We start from the raw sequence: 23457 nt of genomic DNA, 5'->3' as shown, positions 1-23457 counted from the left end.
TGAGGTCTTACTGCTGTCAAACCCCACAACACTGCACCAACCTCTTTATTTAAAGTGGCAATTTTTAAGCTGAGGGCCCTACGTTCATTCACAAAGATATTATACATTTGTGCACTATTTGTTTATATCATTTTTTAAGCTAGAGTTGGGGAATCCCCTACGGGAACATGGCTAGACTGAGTGGACAAGGGCAAATGGAAAAACTCTGACCCGCTGCATAACATCTGAGATGATGTACATTTATGAAGACGTTGCTCTATATGTTAAGCCCTATTGAGTCTGACTTTTCCATCAACATAAACCATTCTGTGTCCACCACTGGTACATTCCAAGTCATCCCTCAAACATTTCGTGGAAATTCGCGTCAGCCAGTTTTGTGTCCGAGACTGTATCCTCTGGTGACAGAACTGTTGAATAAAATATGATCATTGCAAACCACTCTGTAACAATTCAAAATGCTCTGTAACATGCAAACAAAGGCCACAATGTCCATTTCCGAGCCCTGGTGAAGAGGACCAGTGTCCAGTGCTCAAACTGAGGGGCGTTCGGGATTCCTCAGCGCACAGCGCGGGAAGAAATGGACATTTGTTTGGACACGGGCCTCTGCCCTGCAGCTGAGTGGTGTATGAATATTGATAAGAGCTCAGCATCTGTGGGGGTTGAGAGAGTCCTTTGAGGCCAGTTAACATTGCGTTCTGGTTTCACTGAGGCAGGAATTTTGTTTGTCTGGGCCATTGATACTGTCCACCCTGTTCTGAGTGATTGTGCTAGTCAGTTCGGGTGGGACGACCGCAGTGGGCCAGTACACACTGGGAGAGATCAAAGACGTCCACATGGGAGACTTCAGTCCACCTGGTGTGACCTTCAGCTAAGACTCCCGAACCTTTAAAACAAAACCCTTGACCCTGAGGAGTTCAGGTACAGCTCCCTGTTCGAGGGACGGAGTTCATAGCTCTTGGTTTCTAAGCCTCCAGAAAAGTGTGTAAACTGGTAACTGGTTATGTTTACGGACATTTATCTTTTCCAGCAATTCTTCTGTTTTTTGTTAACTTTGCTGTGACGATTAGATTGCATTCAGCCACACAGATGTTAATGAGATCAGGTAGTGATGTTGGATAATGTAGCCCTGGATCACAAACACCACTTCAACCCCACCCAAAGGTATTTCTTTAGTGAATATATTTCCATTCTGAGGGCCTTTATTCTCTAGTATCTGGTACTTGGCATTGAACGTAATGACTGTTCAGCCACTCCAGAGTGTCCCATTTACTTTCATGCTTTTCTACAGAGATTATAATGCTTGTGCTCAATTGAAAACCTGTGCCTACAGTGGGTGGACCTTAAAGCAGATGAATTCACTAAGTACAAGGAGTTTCTACAAACTTTGACATAGTTGTGACACTTTATTTGGTCTTTCACTTCTTATGCTCACAAATTGACAAAATCACTTTGTCCTTATTAACTTATTAATCAGAGCAGTCTCTCTCTCTCTCTCTCTCCACAGCTCTCAATGTTTGACGCCATATCACGTCCCACACACACTTCCCACTGAGCTGATAAACTGCTGCAGTGGCGTTTAGAGGCCAGGTTAAAGGAAGTGAGCCAGGCATTTTCAACATCTGATAAGAAGGTCGCAGTAAGGAATAATGAAGCTCTAATATTTTTGACAGGTTCTCCCTGTTGGCTGACAGCAAAGGTCTAAATGATTGGATGACGCTCCATCCGAGGCCGTGACAGATTAACAGGTAAGTCATGAATGATTGATAAATGAAGGAATGATTGTTTGTTACGTGAAGGAGAAGAGGTTTGGTCAACAATGCGACTGCACTATTCCAGTCCTTCAAGAAAACTCTGAAAGCAGTGGAACCAGTTTTAGACATTCATGCACATTACCCAGTGGGAAGAGGAACTGCTTAAACACTGGTTTCACGTTCGGCTCACTATACACTACCCGTAAAAAGAGATTAATTACCCACACGGCTCATGTTGGCTGAACCGGACGAGGTGAGTTGAAATGGTCATTCTGACAGTGCTGTAGACAGTTACAGAGACTTAAATAGCTGCTCTGACACAATATAGACTCTGTTGTGAGTGAGAGCTTGATGTCATGGATTCTTATGTCTTTATAACGAACTGTTAGACTGTTTCTAGTTAAAGTTAATTATATATATATAAAATATATAAATTCCCCCCCAACTTACTGCTTTAAACAAGCCTTAAATTTGCTGCAGTTTTTAAACCCTGTGTCCACTCTCTGTCCACTTTGTGAGACACTCCTCCCTCGTTGGTCCACCTTGTAGATGTAGAGTCAGAGACAGTAGCTCATCTGTCGCTGCACAGTGTGTGTCGCTCGTCCTCTAGTCCTTCATCAGTGGTTACAAGTCGCTGTTGGCTGGACGCTTTTGGTTGGTGAAGGGTTTAAAAACTCAGGCAGCCCTGCTGTGTCTGATCCACTTCTTCCAGCACAACACACACAACCAATAGGTCAGTGTCACCGCAGCACTGGGAATGAGCCACCATACCTGCTCTGTGGGGCTCCTGGCCATTTGAAAAGAACAGGGTGAAAGGGGGCTAACCAAATATACAGAGCAACAGGTGGACTACAGTCTGTAAATGTAGAACTACAACGTGCTGCTGTGCATACTGTTTTGACGGATCAAAATGTATATTCATTTTAATAGTTTGTATTGAATAAAATACCATAAAATATATGTTAATGGTGGGCGGCACGGTGGTACAGCAGGTAGTTTCGCAGTCACACAGCTCCAGGGGCCTGCAGGTTGTGGGTTCGATTCCCGCTCCGGGTGACTGTCTGTGAGGAGTTGGTGTGTTTTCCCTGTGTCCGCGTGGGTTTCCTCCCACAGTCCAAAAACACACGTTGGTAGGTGGATTGGCGACTCAAAAGTGTCCGTAGGTGTGTGTGTCTGTGTTGCCCTGTGAAGGACTGGCGCCCCCTCCAGGGTGTATTCCCGCCTTGCGCCCAATGATTCCAGGTAGGCACTGGACCCAATATGGTATGGTGTGTACCTACATTATTTCAAACTTCTTTGTATTGGGTATTTTTCATTAAAATCATATTACAAATAATTTCAAATGATTCCACTGCTCAGGTAGGGTTTATAGTTTACAGTAGAGTTGAGTTTTAGTGGAGTAACTTCAGTGCAGTTTACAGAAGAGTTTACTGTAACCTCGGTAAAGATTAGAGCGTTTACAGAGCAGTGCTGTGGTGCTGTCTGTAATGACGTCTCTGCTGGTGCTGGTCTCTGAGTGTAGCCCTCGATGTGCTACGCTTATTCCCCCTTTGTCCTTGCTTTTCCTTAAAAGCTGCCATAAAACTTCTTATTTAGAAGGAGGAGTGTCTCAGAGTATGGCTGTCATCCCTCCTCCAGTCCCCCGGTCTGACCGGTTTAATCCCCCCTCCTCCAGTTCTTTACTGCATAAACTCTAAACACAAACACCTCCAGAGCGAGAATGCTGCTCTATCTGATCCTCAAGGCTGTGTTCACTGTTGGAGACCTTCTTATCTCCACTCAGGAGAAATAAAGCTGATGTGTCTCATCTGGAGCACACTAAACTCTGCACAGTTTACATTATTATAACTGCAGATACTGAGTTACAATGTGAAAGTTAAACACTCCCAGTCTAATGATAAGTTTTCTTGGTTTTCAAAGTTAAAAGAGTTTATCCAGTTCTGTACAATAAACGTTTTCTGTTTGTTTGCAGTTTAATTTATTAGAAACATTTGTACAGACGACATATTTGAGTTTTTTTCTATATGTTAGAATAAGAAGCAAATAAACCGTGCATTAAAATGCGTAGAATGGTTCTCTCTCTATAGGATGTGTAACTTATCACAACTTGTCGTCTAAACCAAACATTTTTCCAAACATTTTTTAGTATAATTCAAGCACCTAGACTGTATTTATTTAATTTCTACGATTTATATTTTGCTACTGTTTCAGCTTTTAAGAATTTAAGACATGAAACGGTGCAATCAACTGTGGACTTTCAGTAAACGTGCAGAAATATAATAAAGAGTAATTTATTTAACAAGTATGTAATACATTAGGAATACTCATGAATTATTCTCCATTTCTTTTTTATTAATACATTATTCAAAAGGAACAGAAAACCATTGTTTTGTTTTTACATTTCATACACAATGGACCAGTAGACATGCTCTAAAATTATTTGGAATAAAATCACTTTTCATTAATGTACTTAAATTAAAGTTAATAGCTTTTTTGCCTTCCCCTGTAGAGCTAAGGGTTAATGCTCCTGTCTGAGAAAGGTGTAGTACATTAGTCGTATGTAACTTGTCCTTAAGAACAACCAAGATATTTTTTAAACACATCTCACAGCTAATTAGTTAATTAAAGTTAATAATAATAATAAAACATGTGTGCGGTCTGATTCTCCTCTGCCCTTTCAAGCTTTTCTGAGGACCACAGAGTGGATTATAACTACAAGAGCAGATGGCACAATGACCGACAAATGGCAGCATTCATCCGGTCTCCAGACGCTGGGCACAAAGCATGTGAAGCTTAAAACCTTGGTGTATAACACTGTTGACTATGAGAGCAAATTAATCCCTTAACTGGTCGGGATTTAAATATTTGCTTTTATGTGACTTAACAACGATATAACAATAACACAACCAGAGTCTGAGGGGGAAGGCTGCATCAAATAAGAAAAGACACGTGTTTATTTAGGCTATATTCTGCTTAAAAGAGGCAAAACATTTAAATGTATTGCGGACAAATTTTTGTTTCACCAACTCCCATTTTTGCCAGTCCTTGAAGAAAAACTGAAACTGCACTGAATGCGATGAATAACCGTTTCTTTTCGAAGACTCGTTAATGAGCCTATTGTTAATGTAAATGTGGTGGCAGTTAACACTTGCAATGCGCGAGACGAGTGGGCGGCTCTGGGTGAAGCGTTAGCCAATCAGAGAACAAGAGGGCGGGGCTTAAAGTCGGAATACGGGTGGGTGAAAACGGCGGCGTTTCTCTACCTCTATTCCTCTCAGTGAGGGGCTGAGAAAGAAGCGAGTTTAGTGTAGTTTACCTCAGCGCTGGAGAACAACGCTATAAAGGATTAGAATGGACAGCTACTTATTTAGCTTTCCTTAATCACCTTGTGAATTCAGAGGCGATTCTAACATGCACCGACCTCCGGGTAAAGTACGACTCGTGATTTAGCAGACTTCGTTCTACTGGGATGTGTATTAAGAATAGGGGGTGTTCAAAATAACGTTAAAACTCATATAATACAGTCTACTTTAGACTTTAAAGTTTTTATTTTTGTGTGTTTAAACTGCACACGTCAGTGTTTTATAATAGGAGCACGACGGTGCTAGTAAAATAGTAGAAAAAGGTTAAAACAGGTGGAGAGAGTTTTCAACGGTTAAAAGAAGCGTGTACTGTACGCCCAGGATTTGTGTGAGGGTTGTAAACAGTTTACAGTTTTTTGCACAGTTTTGTGTAATTGTTTGCTATGTTCTTTTAGTTTATGTTGCGTTTTTAAGCTGAGACTCTTCGACGCTTCGTATTTAAAACATTTTTGGAGTAAGAACAAATTCCTACAGAAAAACGGACCACCTAAATTAGTTGTTTTATGTTGTGGGCTCCATAATAGTAGAGAATATGAACTAAAATATATCAAATATGTCTTTTATTTGAGAAAATCTCTCTGAGTATATAGCTAATGATAGTCATTTCTTGAGAAGATATTACTATAAATAGATAATTCATATTCTGAGTATTGTTTACATTAAGGTTTATAAATAACATGCGCATTTTTACCACGTCACAATTTCTTTTTGTTCTTAAAACATGTAGTTTTGAGTAAACTCCTAATATACAGCATTTAACTGTAAAACTACTGTAAAACACTGTAAAAGCTATTTTTTTTAAATGCCTCAGATCAGTGGTGCAACAGAACAATAGTCTGTTATCGTTTAATTAAAGTTAAATAAAACCTACTATTTGAGGCAATGAAGTAGCTTTCTTTTAAAAGTTAAAACACGGAATGATGTTAGTGTTGTATATAAATGTAGATTGCTCTTTATTTACACTGCTGTCTCAATCCACTCTGAACATCTGCGCAAATTCAAAAATAACTAGACCCTTAGCATCACCCTAAGGCTGCGTCCGTTAGACCTGTCTATACTCGAAACACCCTGCTACATTTCTGGGTTTATTCCTGGTGAATTTTACCTGTTCATCACAACCATTACTGCTTATAGAGTTTAATTATAGAAAAACACTCTTAATTCCCAGTAACTGTGTCTGTTCCAGGGTATTGTAATGAGAAGTACATGTTTCACCCAAATCCCTCAGCGATTATTTACTTGAATGTTGGGCAAACACAGCGGTGTGTGTTGCTATACTGAGTATTCCCACCTCAGACTTATCCAGGGGCAACAGTGTAGAACGTGCTCAAAACAAGGTGTTGCCAGTTGTTTACCACACAATCCCCTGCTCCAAGTAATAACCAGCTTTCACTTATTTAAAATAACTTGAGTGAAATGTCTTCAGGGAAATATTTGTGTTGCAAGCATGAAATATCAGGAATGGCAATTAAGATTATTTTTTGGGGATTTATAATGAATTTTGTAAAATTTCTAAAACATCTTCAGATTTTTCCTTGCATACTTGTGCCTTAGTGATTCATGTTGTCCTCCTCCTCCTTTTGGACGTAGAAAACATTGAGATCCCTGTGGATACAGGGGGCCCCTACTATTTTCCATGCATTTATATTATTAGTAAAGTTAGAGTTCTTAGAGTTGTGTTTATTTTACTGCCCAGTACTTAATATACGTTGTATTTTTACAATATGTCTTGCTTAAGTCTGAATCATATGAGCATGAGCTGGCCATGTTTTCAGTAAGTGACCATGTAGTGTGGTTCATTTCAAGGAAATCTGGAACTGGAAGAGTAAAGGTATATTAATAGAACCGGCAAATATCAGGGTTGTCTCTTCCTTAAAAAGAATTTTTCAGACGTAAATGTCATAAATTGTCTGAGAATGTCATTTTTATTCTATGAAATACAATACACAACTGTTTTAAACAGTTGTGTATTTTAAACAGACACAGCCAGTGGTAGACCTGGACATGCCGAGATTCAGTTCTATGTGTGTTTTGTTGTTAGTGTTGTGCAGTGGAGATTATACCTCTTTGTAGAAATCACAGCGACTCTAAAAACAGATCATCCATTATCTCTTCTGAAATATCAGCCTTTATCTTGGTCAAACCTGTCAGAGATATGCAGCTGTATTGTCCGATATGCAAAAGATGGCTGTACCAGGTGTTACTGTAATCAGGAAACTATAAGGAAACAGCTTAGTCAGCCACTGCCCCTGATCTGATTAGACCTCAGTCAGTGGCCACTCTGATTCCATCACTTGAGCTTCACACACTGTGGAGGAAATTCAATTTTGGGTCGGGTTTAACAGCAGTATTCAAATACTGCATGCTTCATATTATTTGCAGCATATTAAAATATTCTCATGTGAAATAGCACTTTATTATTCATAGAACATTAACTCCGTGTGTCTAAACTCTTGCCCATCACATTTACAAAATGTTTTTTAGGGAAGCAACCCCTTCTTAGTGCCGTTATTTGTCATAAGTCCCAATAAATGGAGTATTTCCAATCCTGACAGTTGTATGAAGAATTGCATCTAGCTTTGATTTACTGTCCTCAAAGTGCACATATTCATTCAATGTGTTGTCTCAGGGTCTGAGACACTGATTCACTCCACTTATCTGCTCCATGTGAAGCAGTGATGTGGAGAAAATCCTTTATCCCACAGCCAAGTATTGTCCATTCAGACCGGGGTCTTTCATTGATGAGTGGGTGTAGCAAGGGAGGGGAGCTCTGAGCTATTTAAATCTGCATGTGTTAAGAGCAGTGGTGTGGGATCCTGGCTTTTCTTTCGAAAGACCAGGGTGGGAGATCCCTGAGGAACTACACACCTTCATCGCCGCTTCAGAGCTGGACGCTGGTGCCTGGAGAAGAAATACATTTTGTGAGAAAAGACTATTCCCTGTGGTGTGATTCAGAAAGCTCACTTCATATTGCCTTTGGCTGGAGATGGTCTTTATAATGGAGCTTTTGAATCTCATAAAACTCTGTTTACCAGGGCTGCACCCTCGGGTATAAAACATGGGAAAGTATATACACCACATCTGGCATGGTCACTTTGATGATTAAAGAGGTGAATTAGGCCTTAAATAAGCAGAGACGTGTTGATGGCCCATTCCCAGAAGGTTTCCTTTTCATTAATAAATCCGTTCATGCCTTTCTTAGAGATATTTCTTCATGTTTCAAGCTGTTAAAGATGATGAATAGACTGCGTAAACCTGACTTTCACAGAACACGTCTGTTTTTTAAAAAAGTGAGAGTTTGACAAATGAAATAATTGTGGGAACTAGTCTAGTTGGATGTAATCTATTCTTGGAAGTCCAACTCACTCATGATTCTTCCCCTCTCTCTTCTTATTCCAGATATGGCTGGGAAGCCATTCCGAGCGACATATATCTGGAGCAGCATCATCAACAACCTCCAGACTCAGGTCGAGGTAAAGAGGCGACGACACAACCTCAAATCTTACCCGGACTGCTTCATCGGCTCAGAGGCCGTGGACGTGGTGCTGGCCCACATCATCCAGAACAAATTCTGCGGCGATGAGGAGGTTCCTCGCTTTAAAGCTGTACGCCTCTGCCAGGCCCTCATGGACTCGCGGGTGTTTGAGGCAGTGGGCACTAAAGTTTTTGGGAAGGAGAAAAGACAGGCCAAGTTTGAGGACAGTAGTTACAGTCTGTACAGGTTCCTCAACACGCCAGTTCCCAAGAGTCCCAACACAAATACTGGATACAAATCAGAGTGCATCCAGAGGAACGAAGCCTCTAAAAGGTACAGTTTTTATTCTGAAGGAGCTCTTTGTAGTGGTGGTTTCAAATATTTACACATTCATCCATGGTCATACACTTCTAATCTGCATGACAGGAAAGTCTTTACAAAGGAGCGACGTCAGTGCATATAGTTTATAGCATCACATTTTAAAAGTTATTTAACTATTTACTTTGAAACAGATATAGTTTAAAGATATAGCCGTGGCTATATCATTTCTTCCACTCAGTGAAGCACTGGCGCCCCCTCCAGGGTGTATTCCTGCCTTGTGTTCAATCATTCCGGGTAGGCTCCGAACCCACCACGACCCTGAACTGGATAAGTGTTTACAGACAATGAATGAATGAATGAACATCATTTTCCCTTGTTCTTTTTTGGACGTGTTTTGAATATTGCCTGCCTCTAGGAGTCACAAAAACGTGACATGATTTAATTCAAATGACTTTTTTTTATGTTAAAGTAGGTAGCAAATACACCATTTTCTAGGCCCTTCTCAGATGATAATCAAAAGGCCCACAATACTACAATAGGAGTTCATGACTACTTGTCGAATCATCCCCTCCATTGCCATTGTAAAGTCCTCTCTAATGTAAATAACTATGGCCTCTACATTTATAAATATATTGTGTTTTGGAAACGCCCTGTGAAGGACTGGCGCCCCCTCCATGGTGTGTTCCCAGTGATTCCGGGGAGGCTCCGGACCCACCGTGACCCTGAATTTGATAAGCGGTTTCAGACAATGAATGAATGAATGTATTTTGGGAAAAATGTAGGACATCGCCTATGCCTTACACCTATAATGATGTTGTTGAACCATGGCCTCTGGAAAAGCACACTTCTTGTTTTTAATACTGATGCATGTGAGCATGAAGAGCTGATGTATATTATTAACTAATGTCCAAGCACGGGTTGCTTCAGATTATTTTTCCAAAGCAGGTTTTGCCCTCTGGAGTCTGGAGCCCTCTTTACCTTCTGGGGTTACTGTTTTTTGACTGAGCTTGTAATGAAAGAGTAATCATCTACAGACTTCTGTGAAGTTTCAGCACGCGGGATTTGTTGTAGTCTGCGGAATTCAGTTCTTAAGCTGAGTGTGTGTGTGTGTTAGTCTAATGTTAATGTGAGCTGTCCCACTTCCACCTTGTGTAACACCATGGTCTGATTCTAATCTGATCCATATTTTTCCATTCAGGGAAGAGGAACAGGAGTATTCAAACACCTCACCGGTCAAAACAGATAAATCTCTGGAGGATGTGTTAGGGAACCTGAGCTCCATTACAACCATCACACCACAGCTGATGAACCTGGGCTTATCACAAGAGTGTAAGTAGCACTGTAGTGCAGATGTATTAAAGAAATACAGCCTAATCTCCATCTGCTGCTTCTGCCGCATACGATATTCTACGAGTTTTTGTTATTTTATGAAGTACAAGGAAATTTTGAGTTGTTTTCTGTGATACGGAACTGCATCCTACTGATGCTGAAGAAAGAGAAACGGGAAACAAGTAATTAAAGATGTGTTTTGCAAGCTGAAATCATTCAGGCGAGTGTTATTTATACGAAAAACCACACAAGCAGGACCTCCTTAATTCACTTTCATTTTACAAATGACTATCTAAATAGATATTTGCTTATACAAATGAATGCTTGCTTGTATATGTAAAAAAAAAAACCCATTCATGAATAATAACTTTTGTTTAACCGAACAAGTGGGCAGACAGGCTCCTCCAATAATATTTAGACTTAGGCTTTACTGAAAACACAGTTTGATAAACGAGTATTCCTTTAAGCGCTATAGGCATTTCCCATCTTAAAAATAAGGATAAATAAATTTTAAAAAATTCTGACCTTCTGTCTCTCCTCAGTGGTGGATGAGATCTGGCAGCAGCAGACGACACTGAGACTCCTGCAGCTGATTGAGCTTCCTCTGCTGGAAAGTCTTCTCGACGGGAAAGAGAGCCCCCGACCCCCGCTTCATGGAATGGACAGCGACCCTGACCTGCTTTACACCAGCAGCTACTTGGACCGAGAAATTCTCAAGGCCTTCAGCGAAGCCCAGTATGTGATTTTCTTCTGTTTCTATTCCTTCGTCTTCTTCTTCTTCAAAGTTTATCTCCCTCTACTGTTCTTACTTTTTCAACAGATTCTTCTTCTGTGCTCTTTCTCATCTCAGTATGCCTTAATAGGTCTTACTGAGGTTCTGTGACGGTTTTGTGCTTCGTAATGGGATGTTAGCAGATGGTAACAGAGTCACAGACAAAAGATTGAGAGGTTTTGTGGTGTAGATTGAACTGGGTACTTCTGAAGTTGAGAAAATAAACTGATAAAAAGCCCGTCTTCCAAAAGAATCAGCTTTTAATTTATTTTACCAGTCAGCAGCATAATTTTGAGGGAAATTGAACTTTTGAGGAACTGTTTCACTGCTATCTTCACTCCTTTTTTTTAACAATGAAAGATCTGGTTTGCCATCTCCCATCTTTATATGACGCACCAGAAGAGTACTGAAATCTGGAAGTCTGATGAATAAGGCATGTTTACGTAAATCCAAAGCAAAACACATCCCTGCTTGCGTGTGAGGAGCTGAGGTATTCCATCCAGATGAATGGAGGCTAGTCGTTATGTAATGAGCTCCTTCTGAAGGCCTTAGCCCTCAGGCTGTTTGTGGTTTTATTGCCACATGGTCAACAGTCAGAAGAGCAAGGGAATTACCACATCTCTCTCTCTCTCCCTTTGTTTCTTTTTTGCTTTTCCTCTTTGTCGTCCTCGTCATCCTTATTTATTCATGTTTTTTTTCCTCTCAGGGCTGATGACTGGCTGTCCACTGCAGTGGACTGTCTAGATTTTCTGCCTGATCAGCTGGTCGTGGAGGTGAGCCGAGGTCTGGCCAAGTGTGCAGAGGAAACGTCCCAATACAAACGGCTGCTCTACAGCATTCTCATCCAGCACTATGGCCACACAGATCAACTCCCGCTCCTAAGCAACCATGTGTTCGACATACACACTGGTATCTGTGAGCTGTTAGGTAAGAACGCCTGGAGAAATATTAGAAAAATTTGTTTTGTTCAAAACCAAGATAACATGCTTCCCCCTTTTTTAATGTAACTCACGTGCTACAGGGGCACTTGGGTGGATTTATGGCATGTAACCTCATACTGCATGGTACTGTAGTAGGGTAGAAGTGTGCAGTTTAACTCTCACCTTGCTACTAGGTGTGAAACAACAGGAGGAGGAGGTGGGACAAAGGTGGGGGTGCAAAATTTGTCACAGGAAACTGAAAGAAAGGGGCACAGATTATAGGGTACATTATGGTGGGGGGAGATATTTTCTCTCAGAACTACTTCATTAACTGACAACATTCATTTCTATATATAACATTTAACCTTCCTCCTTTGTTAGCTTTCTGTTACCATCTCTTATGTTAATGGGTCAGTTGTAACCTGTGTCTTAAATCAGCCATAAAACCCCCTAAAAACAATTAATTATCAGCCAATTTGTGTCTTACCTCTTGTTGACCTCGTTATTCTTTCTTATCCATGATTGGATTGGTTTTAATTGTTCATTGTTGCAGACTGTAAACTGGAGATGTACACTCTACAAAACACCAACTCTAAACTGACTGGGCCTTACATGTCTGGACATAGATAGGAGCCCCTAACTGAAGCTCGAGTGGTTGTAGGAGGAGCCAGCTGTAGGCTGTTGGTGTACAGTGTGTTTTTTGTTTTCTGATTTAAAATTATACCTGGATTGAAATCGACCCTAACAACAAAAAATTCTTAATTTTAATAAGAGCATTTTATAATTTAGTAAATATATATATTATTTTGTTGAAATAGAAGTTCCTGACAAAGTCAATAAGTCTTGATGCAATAAACAAATTTATGGAGCACTTGTATTCATTTAAAACCTAAACACGGGTCGCTCCAGACCCTAACACAAGAGGAAGGTTAAAAACTGGTTGAGACCAAATACTTAACGGATAGTTTAAGCGTCAGTGTGAGACAAAATGCTTACCACGGTCATGGACCACCTTCTTTGCAAAATACCACTGTGTTTGCCACTTGTTTTTGTTAAAGATGTGGTCAGAGTTTAGCTACTTTATGCTAACCTTGTTTCTAGAACAAACTGCCAGTAAGGCTCAGAAGATATATGACAGGTGGCTTTTGTTTTATTTGAGATCCACATTGTGTGTGTCTGTTGTAGTGAATGGGAAGCAGGAGCAGGCTCTAGAGGCTCTACAGTTATGTCTGAAGCTCCAAGACTCGAGAAGTAGAGAAGAGCTCAGGAGATTATTGCGCTTCATGGCCGTCGCCTCTCGGTCACACGAAATAAAACTACACAAAGAGGTGAGACTACACTATGAATAAATAAAGTATTAATGAATTCAGAATACTCAACACGTAAAACTACACAAAGAAAATACACAACGTGTGCACAAGCTCAAATTACACAGTCGGACAACTCTACAAAAAAATAAACAAGTTTAAACTACACAGAATATACACAACACACACCCACCAGGTCAGATTACACAGTGGGGAAACTACAAGGAATGCTGACGCTCAAACTTCATAACAGGTAGAACCACACAAGTAACTCTTACCGTAACCCTAACCCCATCCAAAAAAACATGGAGATTAGGTGAACTGGCCTCTCTAATAACTGTCCTGGTGTGAGTGTGGATGTGTGGGATATAATGAGTGAATGTGGGTGTGCCCAGATATGGATTGGAGCTCTATCCTGGGTGACACCCTAGTGCCTGATGCAGTCCTCCAGGTGGATGGACGTTCCTGGTTGAGAGTATCCTGTGCACGTTTGGCTGCTGCTTCTCACCAGTGCGTGTGTGGATTGAATGTTGAGTGTTGTTTGTAAAGCATCCTTGGTTTTCTAGAAAGGCACTATATAAATGTAACGTTAAAATAAAAATAATAATAACAACATACACAACCCTTACAAAGGTTCAAACGATTAAGTTCTAAATTACATTCCACTCTAAGCTCTTTATTTTTATTGTTGGATCAAAACCTTTTGTTTCCATTCATCATACGTATAATATGTGCATAGATTGTCCATGTTTATGGATGAGTGTGTCATACAGAGGCAGTAAACAATACATTTTAGAAGAAGAGATATGATTTATGATGAGTTGCACTGAACGTCATGCACTAAAATAAATGGAGATCACATATTCACAGTGTAATTCAATCCAAACACAACCTACATCTAGAACACTTACTTTTCAAATGAGTGATCAGCTTTGTTACCAACACACTTGCCATTATTTGAAAAATGGTGCTACGGAGCTGTGTTATATAATAAGGTGTTTGTCCAAGGATACGGCTGGGCCACACTCGCCAAATCATTAGTCATCAGAGAATTAGTCCTGATTACAGCGATACAGCTGGAGAGCAGGATGAAAAAATGGTGTGGACGAAAGGTCACACTAGGTTCTTTTAAACAGCGATAAGGTCCCTTATGCCCTGGTTAAAGAGAGGAATATTTACTGGGAGTCATTGTTGTACAGGACTGCCAACTAAATCCACTGCTAAACAATTGAAAATGAAAGCAAATGAAAAAATGTCCCCACCGAGTGTGTTCTACTTCAGTTTTCTCTCTATCAGCAAGCATTAGTATATTAGCTTGCTTTCACAAGGTGAGGAAGAATGATCTGGAAATTGTGATGGAAGCTAGCACCTCAAGCTAGCAACCAGTTAGCATCTAAATCTTAAATTAGTGAATTCAGCTACTTTATGCCGGACCCATTTTTTTTACACAGATATCCAGTTGTGCCCACAAAGTTGGTGTAATGTTCATTCAGAGGCAGAATAAAATAAATAAATAAATTGGGGATCATGAACTCAGTTTCACCATGCTCAGTATCAAGTGTCTGATAGTGGTGTGTAAAGCCCCTTAGCATTGGGCTGCGTAACAGTGGAACTGTGTTCTCTGCAGTGATGGAGCTCCATCCAATACCTTTCAAATCAGCTGTGGTGATGTTTGAGATCCAGAACTAATCATCCCATATCAGTAACTGATTTTATTAATGCTGTCAAAGATAAATGCCATCACATCTCAATAATGATGTTCTAACATATACTGCAGTCTTCTTAAATCGTCTTAGAAAAGTAGAAGCTGATACTGCAGCATATTTTGAATAAACTCTTCAATACGCTCTTGATTTCAGGAAAAATATGTTGGATAAGCTTGTATCCACACACCTTTCTCTATTTAGTGTAGCTAATATCTAATGCTGTAAATCTGGTCTGATATTTACTGTATCCTTGTTGTATTTGGTTTCTCAGATAGAGAACAGGATGGCAGTGAAAAGGGCGTTCTCCAGTGCCATAGTGTACAGTGCCAGATTAGCCAAAGGAAAAGTAGATCTCCTGGTACTCTTCATGATCGACAACCACTTGGACCTGTTCAAGGTGAGTCAAAAACTGCTCACTTTAACAGCCAGGGAAGCCTAGCTGGAGATAATCAAAGCTCATTTTATTTTAAACAGTTGGTTGGAGGTCTCTTTAGGGATTGGAGAGTGGATAAAGGGCCAATAGAGTTGATGTAGTGATCACGATATGGAAGTTTCTACCGCAAGAATTAGCATCATTAGGCCATTTCTAAATCCTCACCCTTTTAAAGGCTAAGCACCACTTAATGGAGCTCCATGAATATTTCAGATTATTTTAGTTACTGACATATATAAGTATGAATTAAAATGAAAATAGCAGCTTAATTTGCTTTAAAACTAACAATTTTATTAAACTGATGAAAAAACCCGAGCTCGCTACGGAAACTCTTGAACGCGACCGTGACGTCACTGGTGGACAACAGCTGAACAACGCCGCGGTAAAACACCGTTATGACTGACTGTTATGACAGTATCTAGCTAAATAACCAACATTATTCATGACAATAGCCTAGCAATAAGCTAAACTCAAATGTAGAGGTACCGTTATTCTTGTAAATGTGATCGAAGTCGAACTCGAATTCATCCGACACTATAAACCTCCGTAATGCAGCTACGTAGCCGAGTATAATCTGAGCACCGAGTTTAGCGAGTCAAGCTAACGCTAACTAACACCAACTAAAACAGGCGAAGTGAGTGTCCTTACCCTGTTTACCTCCATGTTACAGAGGCTCTTGAACACCTTTCGTTGGTGTCCTTACATGCCCATATTGTTGGAAAAGCGCCAGTGAAATGAGCTACAGATAACGGAGTGAGCGGATGGTCCTTTCCAAAGTGCCCGTTTAAAGTGGACAAATTTAGTCACAAATTTAGATCTTTGGGCCATTTGTGCACAGATGTCCCACTGTACATTGAATGATTGCAGCCAAAAACAACACACCTTTTCGTCATTTTGCATTAAATTAAGTGCAGCTTCTAGAGTTGTTGTCCACCATCTACGTCACAGGCAAGACGCCTATTAGAGTTTCCCAACACTGTTTGGGGGGGGCAACGGTCTTTTAAACCTTATTCTTTGAATTATTAAGAAATAACATGTTTTCTGACGATCAATAAACACAAGTTAGGAACTCAAATTCCATTGTATTTATCTGTTTGACACTTTCATATCGCTGGTGCTTAGCCTTTAAACTATGTAGAGTGGCGGAACACATACATGAATATGTGTAATTACTTAACAACCCCATACGGTCTGTATGTAGGTTCCACTACACTAATTAGTGGGGTATAAGCTTTTGTTACTGGTTCCATTCGAGTTGTAGTGCCAGAGCAAATCTGAAGAAACAAATTAAAGAACCCAAACATGTCTTGTTGGATTGGCTACACTGAGGTTGTGGGATATCTTGCTATTCACATTTTTCCATAGTGGAAATAAACATGTTCAAAGATCTAAATCAGCATGTTTTTTCTTTATAAAAAACTTTCCTGAGACTAAAAAAAACTGACTGTACCTCTGTGATTGTTACTCCCAGATTCCTGTATCATTACACAAACTTGTTGGTGATAAACTGGCCAGCATAATCAAAGGGAAAGATCCAGACATCATTATGGGTGAGTAAATGATGCTAAAAATACTTTCAAGAATTAACTGGTAGACAAAATCAAATCTTAAAAGAGGATGTTTCAAAGTAATTCAGTGTTTTAATATGAAATAGTTCTGTGTAAAGAACAGATATCTTTACAGTGGTGATATGAACCAGGCCTCTCCTGTCTAAATCACATATCATTCTATGCACCATCCACAACATACACATGGTGTTCTCTCCTTTTCGATGTGGGTTTCCTCCAGATGCCCAGATTTCCTCCCACCATCCACAAACACATCTATGTCACTTGAGTTAGTTTTTTGGGCATATACACTGAATGTTACTAGTATAAAATAATGGTAAATACGTAACTATATATGTGTAAAAATGTATGTGTGAGAAACAGCAAGAGAATGGGGTTTTGGAGAGGCTGTTATCAGTGCAGTGCAGTGAAAGTCACGTCCGGATGCTTGGCACTAAGTCGAGACTGTTTAAGGTTGCGTCGTGTCTAAACTCCTATTTGTGGTAATCAGGGACAGGATATAAAGACACAGTCAGGGCTGGATAGGCACCCAGTATGGAGGGTTAGGGGTGATTTATTTTGCCATCCAATGTCATTAATAGGGCACTCATTGGAAAAAGACCTTTGGCACGTCGTTGAATGTTTCACTGCCGAATGTTAAGTGACTGTGACGAAAATGAGCACCAACAAATTTGAGAACACAATATGCAAAGAGTTTGAGCACCTTAACGGCTGAGTTATGGAATTATGAAAAGTTGAGGTGGGACGGCACCATGGCGCAGCTGGTAGTGTCGCAGTCACGCAGCTCCAGGAACCTGGAGGTTGTGGGTTCGATTCATGCTCCGGGTGACTGTCTGTGAGGAGTGTGGTGTGTTCTCCCTGTGTCTGCGTGGGTTTCCTCCGGGTGACTGTCTGTGAGGAGTGTGGTGTGTTCTCCCTGTGTCTGCGTGGGTTTCCTCTGGGTGACTGTGAGGAGTGTGGTGTGTTCTCCCTGTGTCTGTGTGGGTTTCCTCCGGGTGACTGTCTGTGAGGAGTGTGGTGTGTTCTCCCTGTGTCTGCGTGGGTTTCCTCCAGGTGACTGTCTGTGAGGAGTGTGGTGTGTTCTCCCTGTGTCCGCGTGGGTTTCCTCCGGGTGACTGTCTGTGAGGAGTTGGTGTGTTCTCCCTGTGTCTGCGTGGGTTTCCTCCGGGTGACTGTATGTGAGGAGTGTGGTGTGTTCTCCCTGTGTCTGCGTGGGTTTCCTCCGGATGACTGTCTGTGAGGAGTTGGTGTGTTCTCCCTGTGTCTGCGTGGGTTTCCTCCGGATGACTGTCTGTGAGGAGTGTGGTGTGTTCTCTCTGTGTCTGCATAGGTTTCTTCCGGGTGACTGTCTGTGAGGAGTGTGGTGTATTCTCCCTGTGTCTGCGTGGGTTTCCTCCGGGCGTTCTGGTTTCCTCCCACAATCCAAAAAAAAAACACAAGTTGGTAGGTGGATTGGTGACTCAAAAGTGTCCGTAGGTGTGAGTGTGTGAGTGAATGTGTGAGTGTGTGTGTTGCCCTGTGAAGGACTGGCGCCCCCTCCAGGGTGTATACCCGCCTTGCGCCCAATGATTCCAGGTAGGATCTGGACCAACCGTGACCTTGAACTGGATAAGGGTTACAGATAATGGATGGATGGATGAAAAGTTGAGGTGACACCTTATAACTGCCCCTGTTCAGTTCCCAGTAGAAATATTCCAATCATAACACACTGGGTGGAGACCACAGCGCAGTCCGAGGACCAGATAGAAGCGTTACATCTCACAACTGGTTTGGGAACAGCTGGGGTTCCCGTTGGCGAAGTTATTAGACATTGTTGCTGAGAAGCAGATGGAAGGTAATGATAATGAGATGATGATGATACTATAATAATTAATTACAAAATTAATAACAAATTAGTGGATTTCAACAGTTTGACCCAGTGGCCCCAGACTCAGAGCTGTCCAGGTTGTGGTCCATATGGTTAGGAAGTCGTACACTAAAGAGAAAACTTATCCAGTTCCTTTTTTCCACAGGTACAACATACTGTAGACGTATCACAAGGGGTGCGTACCTAGAAACAGTCCAGAAGACCACCAGGGAAGAGCTGTGGGCTTTACTCAGGACCATCCACGAGAACAGAAGACTCTCTGTGAAAGAAAAGAGACGGCTACTGGGACAGTTCTACAGAGGACACCCTGAGATATTCGTGCAATATTTTGGAAAACAGATCTCCAGTGCTTATCTATAACAAGTTGCTACACTAAAAAATGATTCCACAAAATGTACAGTGTTGTGTAAATGATGTAAAAACATGTAAATTTTGTAAAAATTTTGCATCTTCTGTATAAATGTTATTTACTTTTTCTAACGGACAGGTCAACATGACAAAAATATGCAGATGTTCCAATATAATGTCACCTTACTTGAATGTTTTTGAGACTGAAACTTGTGACATATGGCACCACGAATAAACACTCTATCATGAGTAACTTCAGAATGGAGGCGTTCTTATCAGTCTTTAAGAGTTTGTCCTTTACAGAACTCTAGTCTCACGCTCTAGATTTGTGCAAACACTCACCACCCTTCCCCCTGTACGCTGTGTAATTGCCAGACAAACGCAGATGTGTTCTGTTTTGTATTTTGCTTCATTCACAAATTAAATATATTTAAATTCGGAATACTGGAATGCTCAGAGGAAATGTAGACTCTAAAAAATACTCTATCTCTTAAAAAATAATGGGAAGAGCTCAACTTAAATGTGTGGGTTGCACCACTATTATTGTAGCAATGAAGTAATAGAAGCGTATACCCCATCATTAAGTATCATGCTAGCTTCGTGTCTAAATTTTCACGTACTTGTCTCAAACCTTGTGAAGTTGTTAAATAATTTCAGAAAGTGTGACACTGTTATGCTTAGAAATATACAAGATGCATAGCTACAATCAGCAGTGTCGGCCATTTTGTTTTACCATCACGATAACATGGTCGCAGAGTGAAATACGTGATTGTAAATTAATTCTTAAGTTGCAGGTCACAGTCACTTGTCTGATTTTATAATTTGACGTTCCTTTCTGTGGTAGATTTGGTGCCTCTGTGACCAAGAAAATCCTGTGATCATATCCAGCCTATGTCTAAAAAATAGTTCCAAAATCTCTGTGAGACCAATGCCGCAATCCTCCATGTCTTTGGATGACACAGGAAGTTTCCCCCCCATTGTAGCTGGCTTTAGTGCTTATTGTCTGTGGTGAATCCTCAGTTGCAGCATTTCTGTTTTTGTTCTGAGTTTTGGATGACTTCTGAAAAAGGACTTCAGACACTTGAGAACTCTGAAGAAAGCCCAGACGTTATGTCATTATCTCCCTACAGAGACCCCAGCACTCAGCACAGGAACAGAGTGTGGAAACTCCGACATGAACATGGCTCATGTGTTGCACAAAGACATAAGTATTCTGTTGCCCGCCAAGAAAAGGTCAGAAGTTCTGCAGATCCTGCTGCAGATGAATATAATCTTTGTCGTTATGTTACTGAGATATTGTTCTGATTTAGGAATTTAGGAATGGGCCAAAATATTCTAGGCAAATGTGTTATTGTCTGTTTTATAAATTCAGCACTACTTTATAGATTGAGAGGTTTTCTTATACTACCACTGGGTGAAAAACTTTAAAATCACTCATTGTCCACAAGTGTGTATGCCTCCTTTAAAATTCAAGACAAATTTTCAGTTTTAAATCCACCGTTTGTATAATCACGCAGACACACGGAGAACACACCACACTCCTCACAGACAGTCAACCGGAAGAAACCCACGCAGACACAGGGAGAACACACCACATTCCTCACAGACAGTCACCTGGAGGAAACCCACGCAGACACACGGAGAACACACCACACTCCTCACAGACAGTCACCCGGAGGAAACCCACGCAGACACAGGGAGAACACACCACACTCCTCACAGACAGTCACCCGGAGGAAACCCACGCAGACACAGGAAGAACACACCACACTCCTCACAGACAGTCACCCAGAGGAAACCCACGCAGACACAGAGAGAACACACCACACTCCTCACAGACAGTCACCCGGAGGAAACCCACGCAGACACAGGAAGAACACACCACACTCCTCACAGACAGTCACCCGGAGGAAACCCATGCAGACACAGGGAGAACTCACCACACTCCTCACAGTCACCCGGAACGAACCCACAACCTCCAGGCCAGTAATGTCAGAACTGACCAATCTTGAAGGGGCAGTGGGTTCAAGACAAACTGTGCAATAGATATTGCACACACATTCAGAGCATATGTAAAAGCTTCTAAAGAAGTGAAAGGTGAGCAAGACAACAAAATAGTGCTATACTGGAAGAGAGGCACGTTTTGGAATGGAAAAAAAAGGCTGTTGAACTGAGAAAGCAAGTGCCATGCATTAGCACATAACAGTGGTCTAAACAGGGCTAATTTCCACCACTCACAGCCCACACCCACCTTTCTCCCTAAATGAATATATAAGCAGTATATGTAAAAGTTATATCTATCCTAAAATAACTTGGAGAACGCATACTGGCCACATTTAACAAGGGCCAAAATCAAGGTGTGACACTCTCCTGTAAGATACAGTTCAGGAGAATCACACAAAAATCTCTCTGCTTTAAAATAAATGTAGAATGTAAACTCCCAAACTTTCAAATGAGGCTATTCATCACTTCCCTACCCTTATATAAAAACTAGGTGAAGTAAATACATTTTTTAAACTCACTGTGTGATGCCACAAGAATGAATATTCAAGGGGTCTCAAACCTAAGGAAACACAAATGTAAGAAAACACAAGCTGTGTGGGAGGACCAAAACACGTTTCACCTGTTGTTTCCCGCTTCCCTAGACCTTTTGTCTAATATTGGACCACCATCTTTTTACGTGGGTGTCTACTTTTATTTTGAAAAATATCCTTGCAGTTTCGTTACTGTGACAACACCCAATATTAACACCCACATTTCAGTCTGTTTGAACAAAACACAGCGGCCGAGAGCTGTTTTGTTCACTATTAATACCGTTTTACAGTATAATATGTAATATACGCTGTTTGACTGAGAACACAACTGTTAATAATGACATTGTCTGTCTGCTGCATTGAAACGCCTCCCCAATGTAGTCAAGAGCTCAGTGCGCAGCTCCACTGCGCAGCCTAGCGGTGACCAGAGGTAAACAAAGAACAATACCTCAGGAGACACCGAGTTCATTTACAGCAAATGAGGCGAGTGTCCAGTGGGAACGTCCATTAGACGTCCTCCTACTTGACAATTTGGTTAACCGAGAAATATCCCTCAGAAAAGAAGCAATTGATAATGAATATTGAAAATAGACACCAAAGAACACTACATTGTAAAGACCCAAAAACCATTCTGCTTTACCAACTGAAAGGTTTTTTCCTAGAACATTTACACTACATAAACGTTAGATTTCCACAGAACCATGGGGGGCAATGCCCTTCTTTTGTGTGTGTTTTACTTCGTTTTATTGGAAGTGAAGTTGTTTGATGGCTATAGGACTGCTATGTGACTGATAATCTCAATGTATAATCACAACATAACGAACCAATCCTGTCAATTACAGGGTTAATGGGACGTTCTATATACAAAAAGTTTGAGTTGAGGACATTTTGTGTTTTTGGTCCTATGCTCATCTACAGTTAAAGAAAGTACTGCAGCACTCTCCTGAAAACAAGGGAGAGGGAGTGGTTTCTTTCCCACCTTCAGAAGTTACATAGTGCAGTTTCTGCTGTGCTGAGCCCTCCATCCTACCTATTACAGGACAGTGAAGCAACTAAATTATTTTGAAGCTTTTTTAAATGAGATAAATTACTTTGGAATAAGGCAAAATAATGCCATAGGAGTAAAGTGTTTGCTTTCTTTTAAAACGTAATTTCAAGATTGTACACTCTAAAAAATGCTGGGTTATTTTTATAACCCAATTGCTGTGTTGAGCATGTTGGGTCATGATGTTGGGTTATTTTGACTTAAATTGGGTTCACAATAGCAACCCATTAGCATTGGGTTGTGTATGCGGACCTGAAAGGGAACAGTCACGTCATGCGTCGGAATAGGCGGGAAGCCGAGAAGCTTGAGCGAAAAGAAGAAACCGAAGCTGAACACAAGAGAAAGAAGGATTTCTTTTGGCCGTGAGCATATTTGTAAGTTTTTTTTTCATTTACATAATTTTAATCTATAGATTAAAACCGTTTTGTATTAATCAGGATCTTAGTTGAGTTCATATTTCTGGTCAGCGAGTAAATCCCAGTTTCCTGACTAACGGACATTATCATTCTGCCGAAGGAATTAAAGACCCAGGCTAACGTGACTATCTACCAGACTCAGGTTGATTTTTACTAAACCTATATTTATGATGTTTATCGCTGTATCTTTTAGTGTAAACAATTTGGAAGTACTGTTTTTATTAACATTGGCGTTGCTTTGATGTTATTTCTTGCCTGCTAACGCTAGGTCAGTTATGCTAGCGATACCTCAGATAAATTTCC

At 40.8% G+C, this 23457-nt stretch overlaps 1 protein-coding gene and 1 long non-coding RNA gene across 5 annotated transcripts; one reads left to right on the top strand and one right to left on the bottom strand.

Annotated features, from left to right (window-relative positions):
* The first annotated feature begins 1629 nt into the window (after positions 1-1629).
* depdc7a (DEP domain containing 7, paralog a) lies at positions 1630-19516 on the top strand. 4 transcript variants are annotated; one of them, XM_066684190.1, is made up of 9 exons: positions 1630-1745; positions 8513-8921; positions 10108-10238; positions 10781-10973; positions 11717-11937; positions 13116-13258; positions 15215-15340; positions 16848-16926; positions 18957-19516. In XM_066684190.1, the coding sequence occupies exons 2-9, from the start codon at positions 8515-8517 to the stop codon at positions 19169-19171; spliced, it is 1515 nt and encodes a 504-aa protein (XP_066540287.1). In that variant the 5' UTR covers positions 1630-1745; positions 8513-8514; the 3' UTR covers positions 19172-19516. The 4 variants fall into 4 exon arrangements, with proteins under 4 accessions (XP_066540287.1, XP_066540286.1, XP_066540288.1 ...); XM_066684189.1 differs by lacking the exon at positions 1630-1745 and adding an exon at positions 1902-2004 and having other exon boundaries at positions 18957-19515; XM_066684191.1 differs by lacking the exon at positions 1630-1745 and adding an exon at positions 4657-5183.
* LOC136709161 (uncharacterized) lies at positions 7266-21806 on the bottom strand. Its single transcript, XR_010804452.1, has 5 exons — positions 21682-21806; positions 12114-12186; positions 10764-11947; positions 8620-8770; positions 7266-8014 (listed from the first exon to the last, which is right to left on the bottom strand). It is a non-coding gene; the product is annotated as an uncharacterized lncRNA (long non-coding RNA).
* Positions 21807-23457: the final 1651 nt, after the last annotated feature.

The sequence above is a fragment of the Hoplias malabaricus genome, chromosome 11 (assembly GCF_029633855.1).
Source record: "Hoplias malabaricus isolate fHopMal1 chromosome 11, fHopMal1.hap1, whole genome shotgun sequence".
In the NCBI taxonomy this organism is placed as follows: domain Eukaryota; kingdom Metazoa; phylum Chordata; class Actinopteri; order Characiformes; family Erythrinidae; genus Hoplias; species Hoplias malabaricus.
This window is presented reverse-complemented; position numbering and strand designations above follow the sequence as displayed.

Excerpts from the sequence above, each read along its gene's own strand:
- depdc7a (XM_066684188.1), top strand. Across the intron at positions 10,239-10,780 it reads CCTGGGCTTATCACAAGAGT|TGGTGGATGAGATCTGGCAG; the intron begins GTAAGTAGCACT and ends GTCTCTCCTCAG. Across the intron at positions 15,341-16,847 it reads ACCACTTGGACCTGTTCAAG|ATTCCTGTATCATTACACAA; the intron begins GTGAGTCAAAAA and ends TGTTACTCCCAG.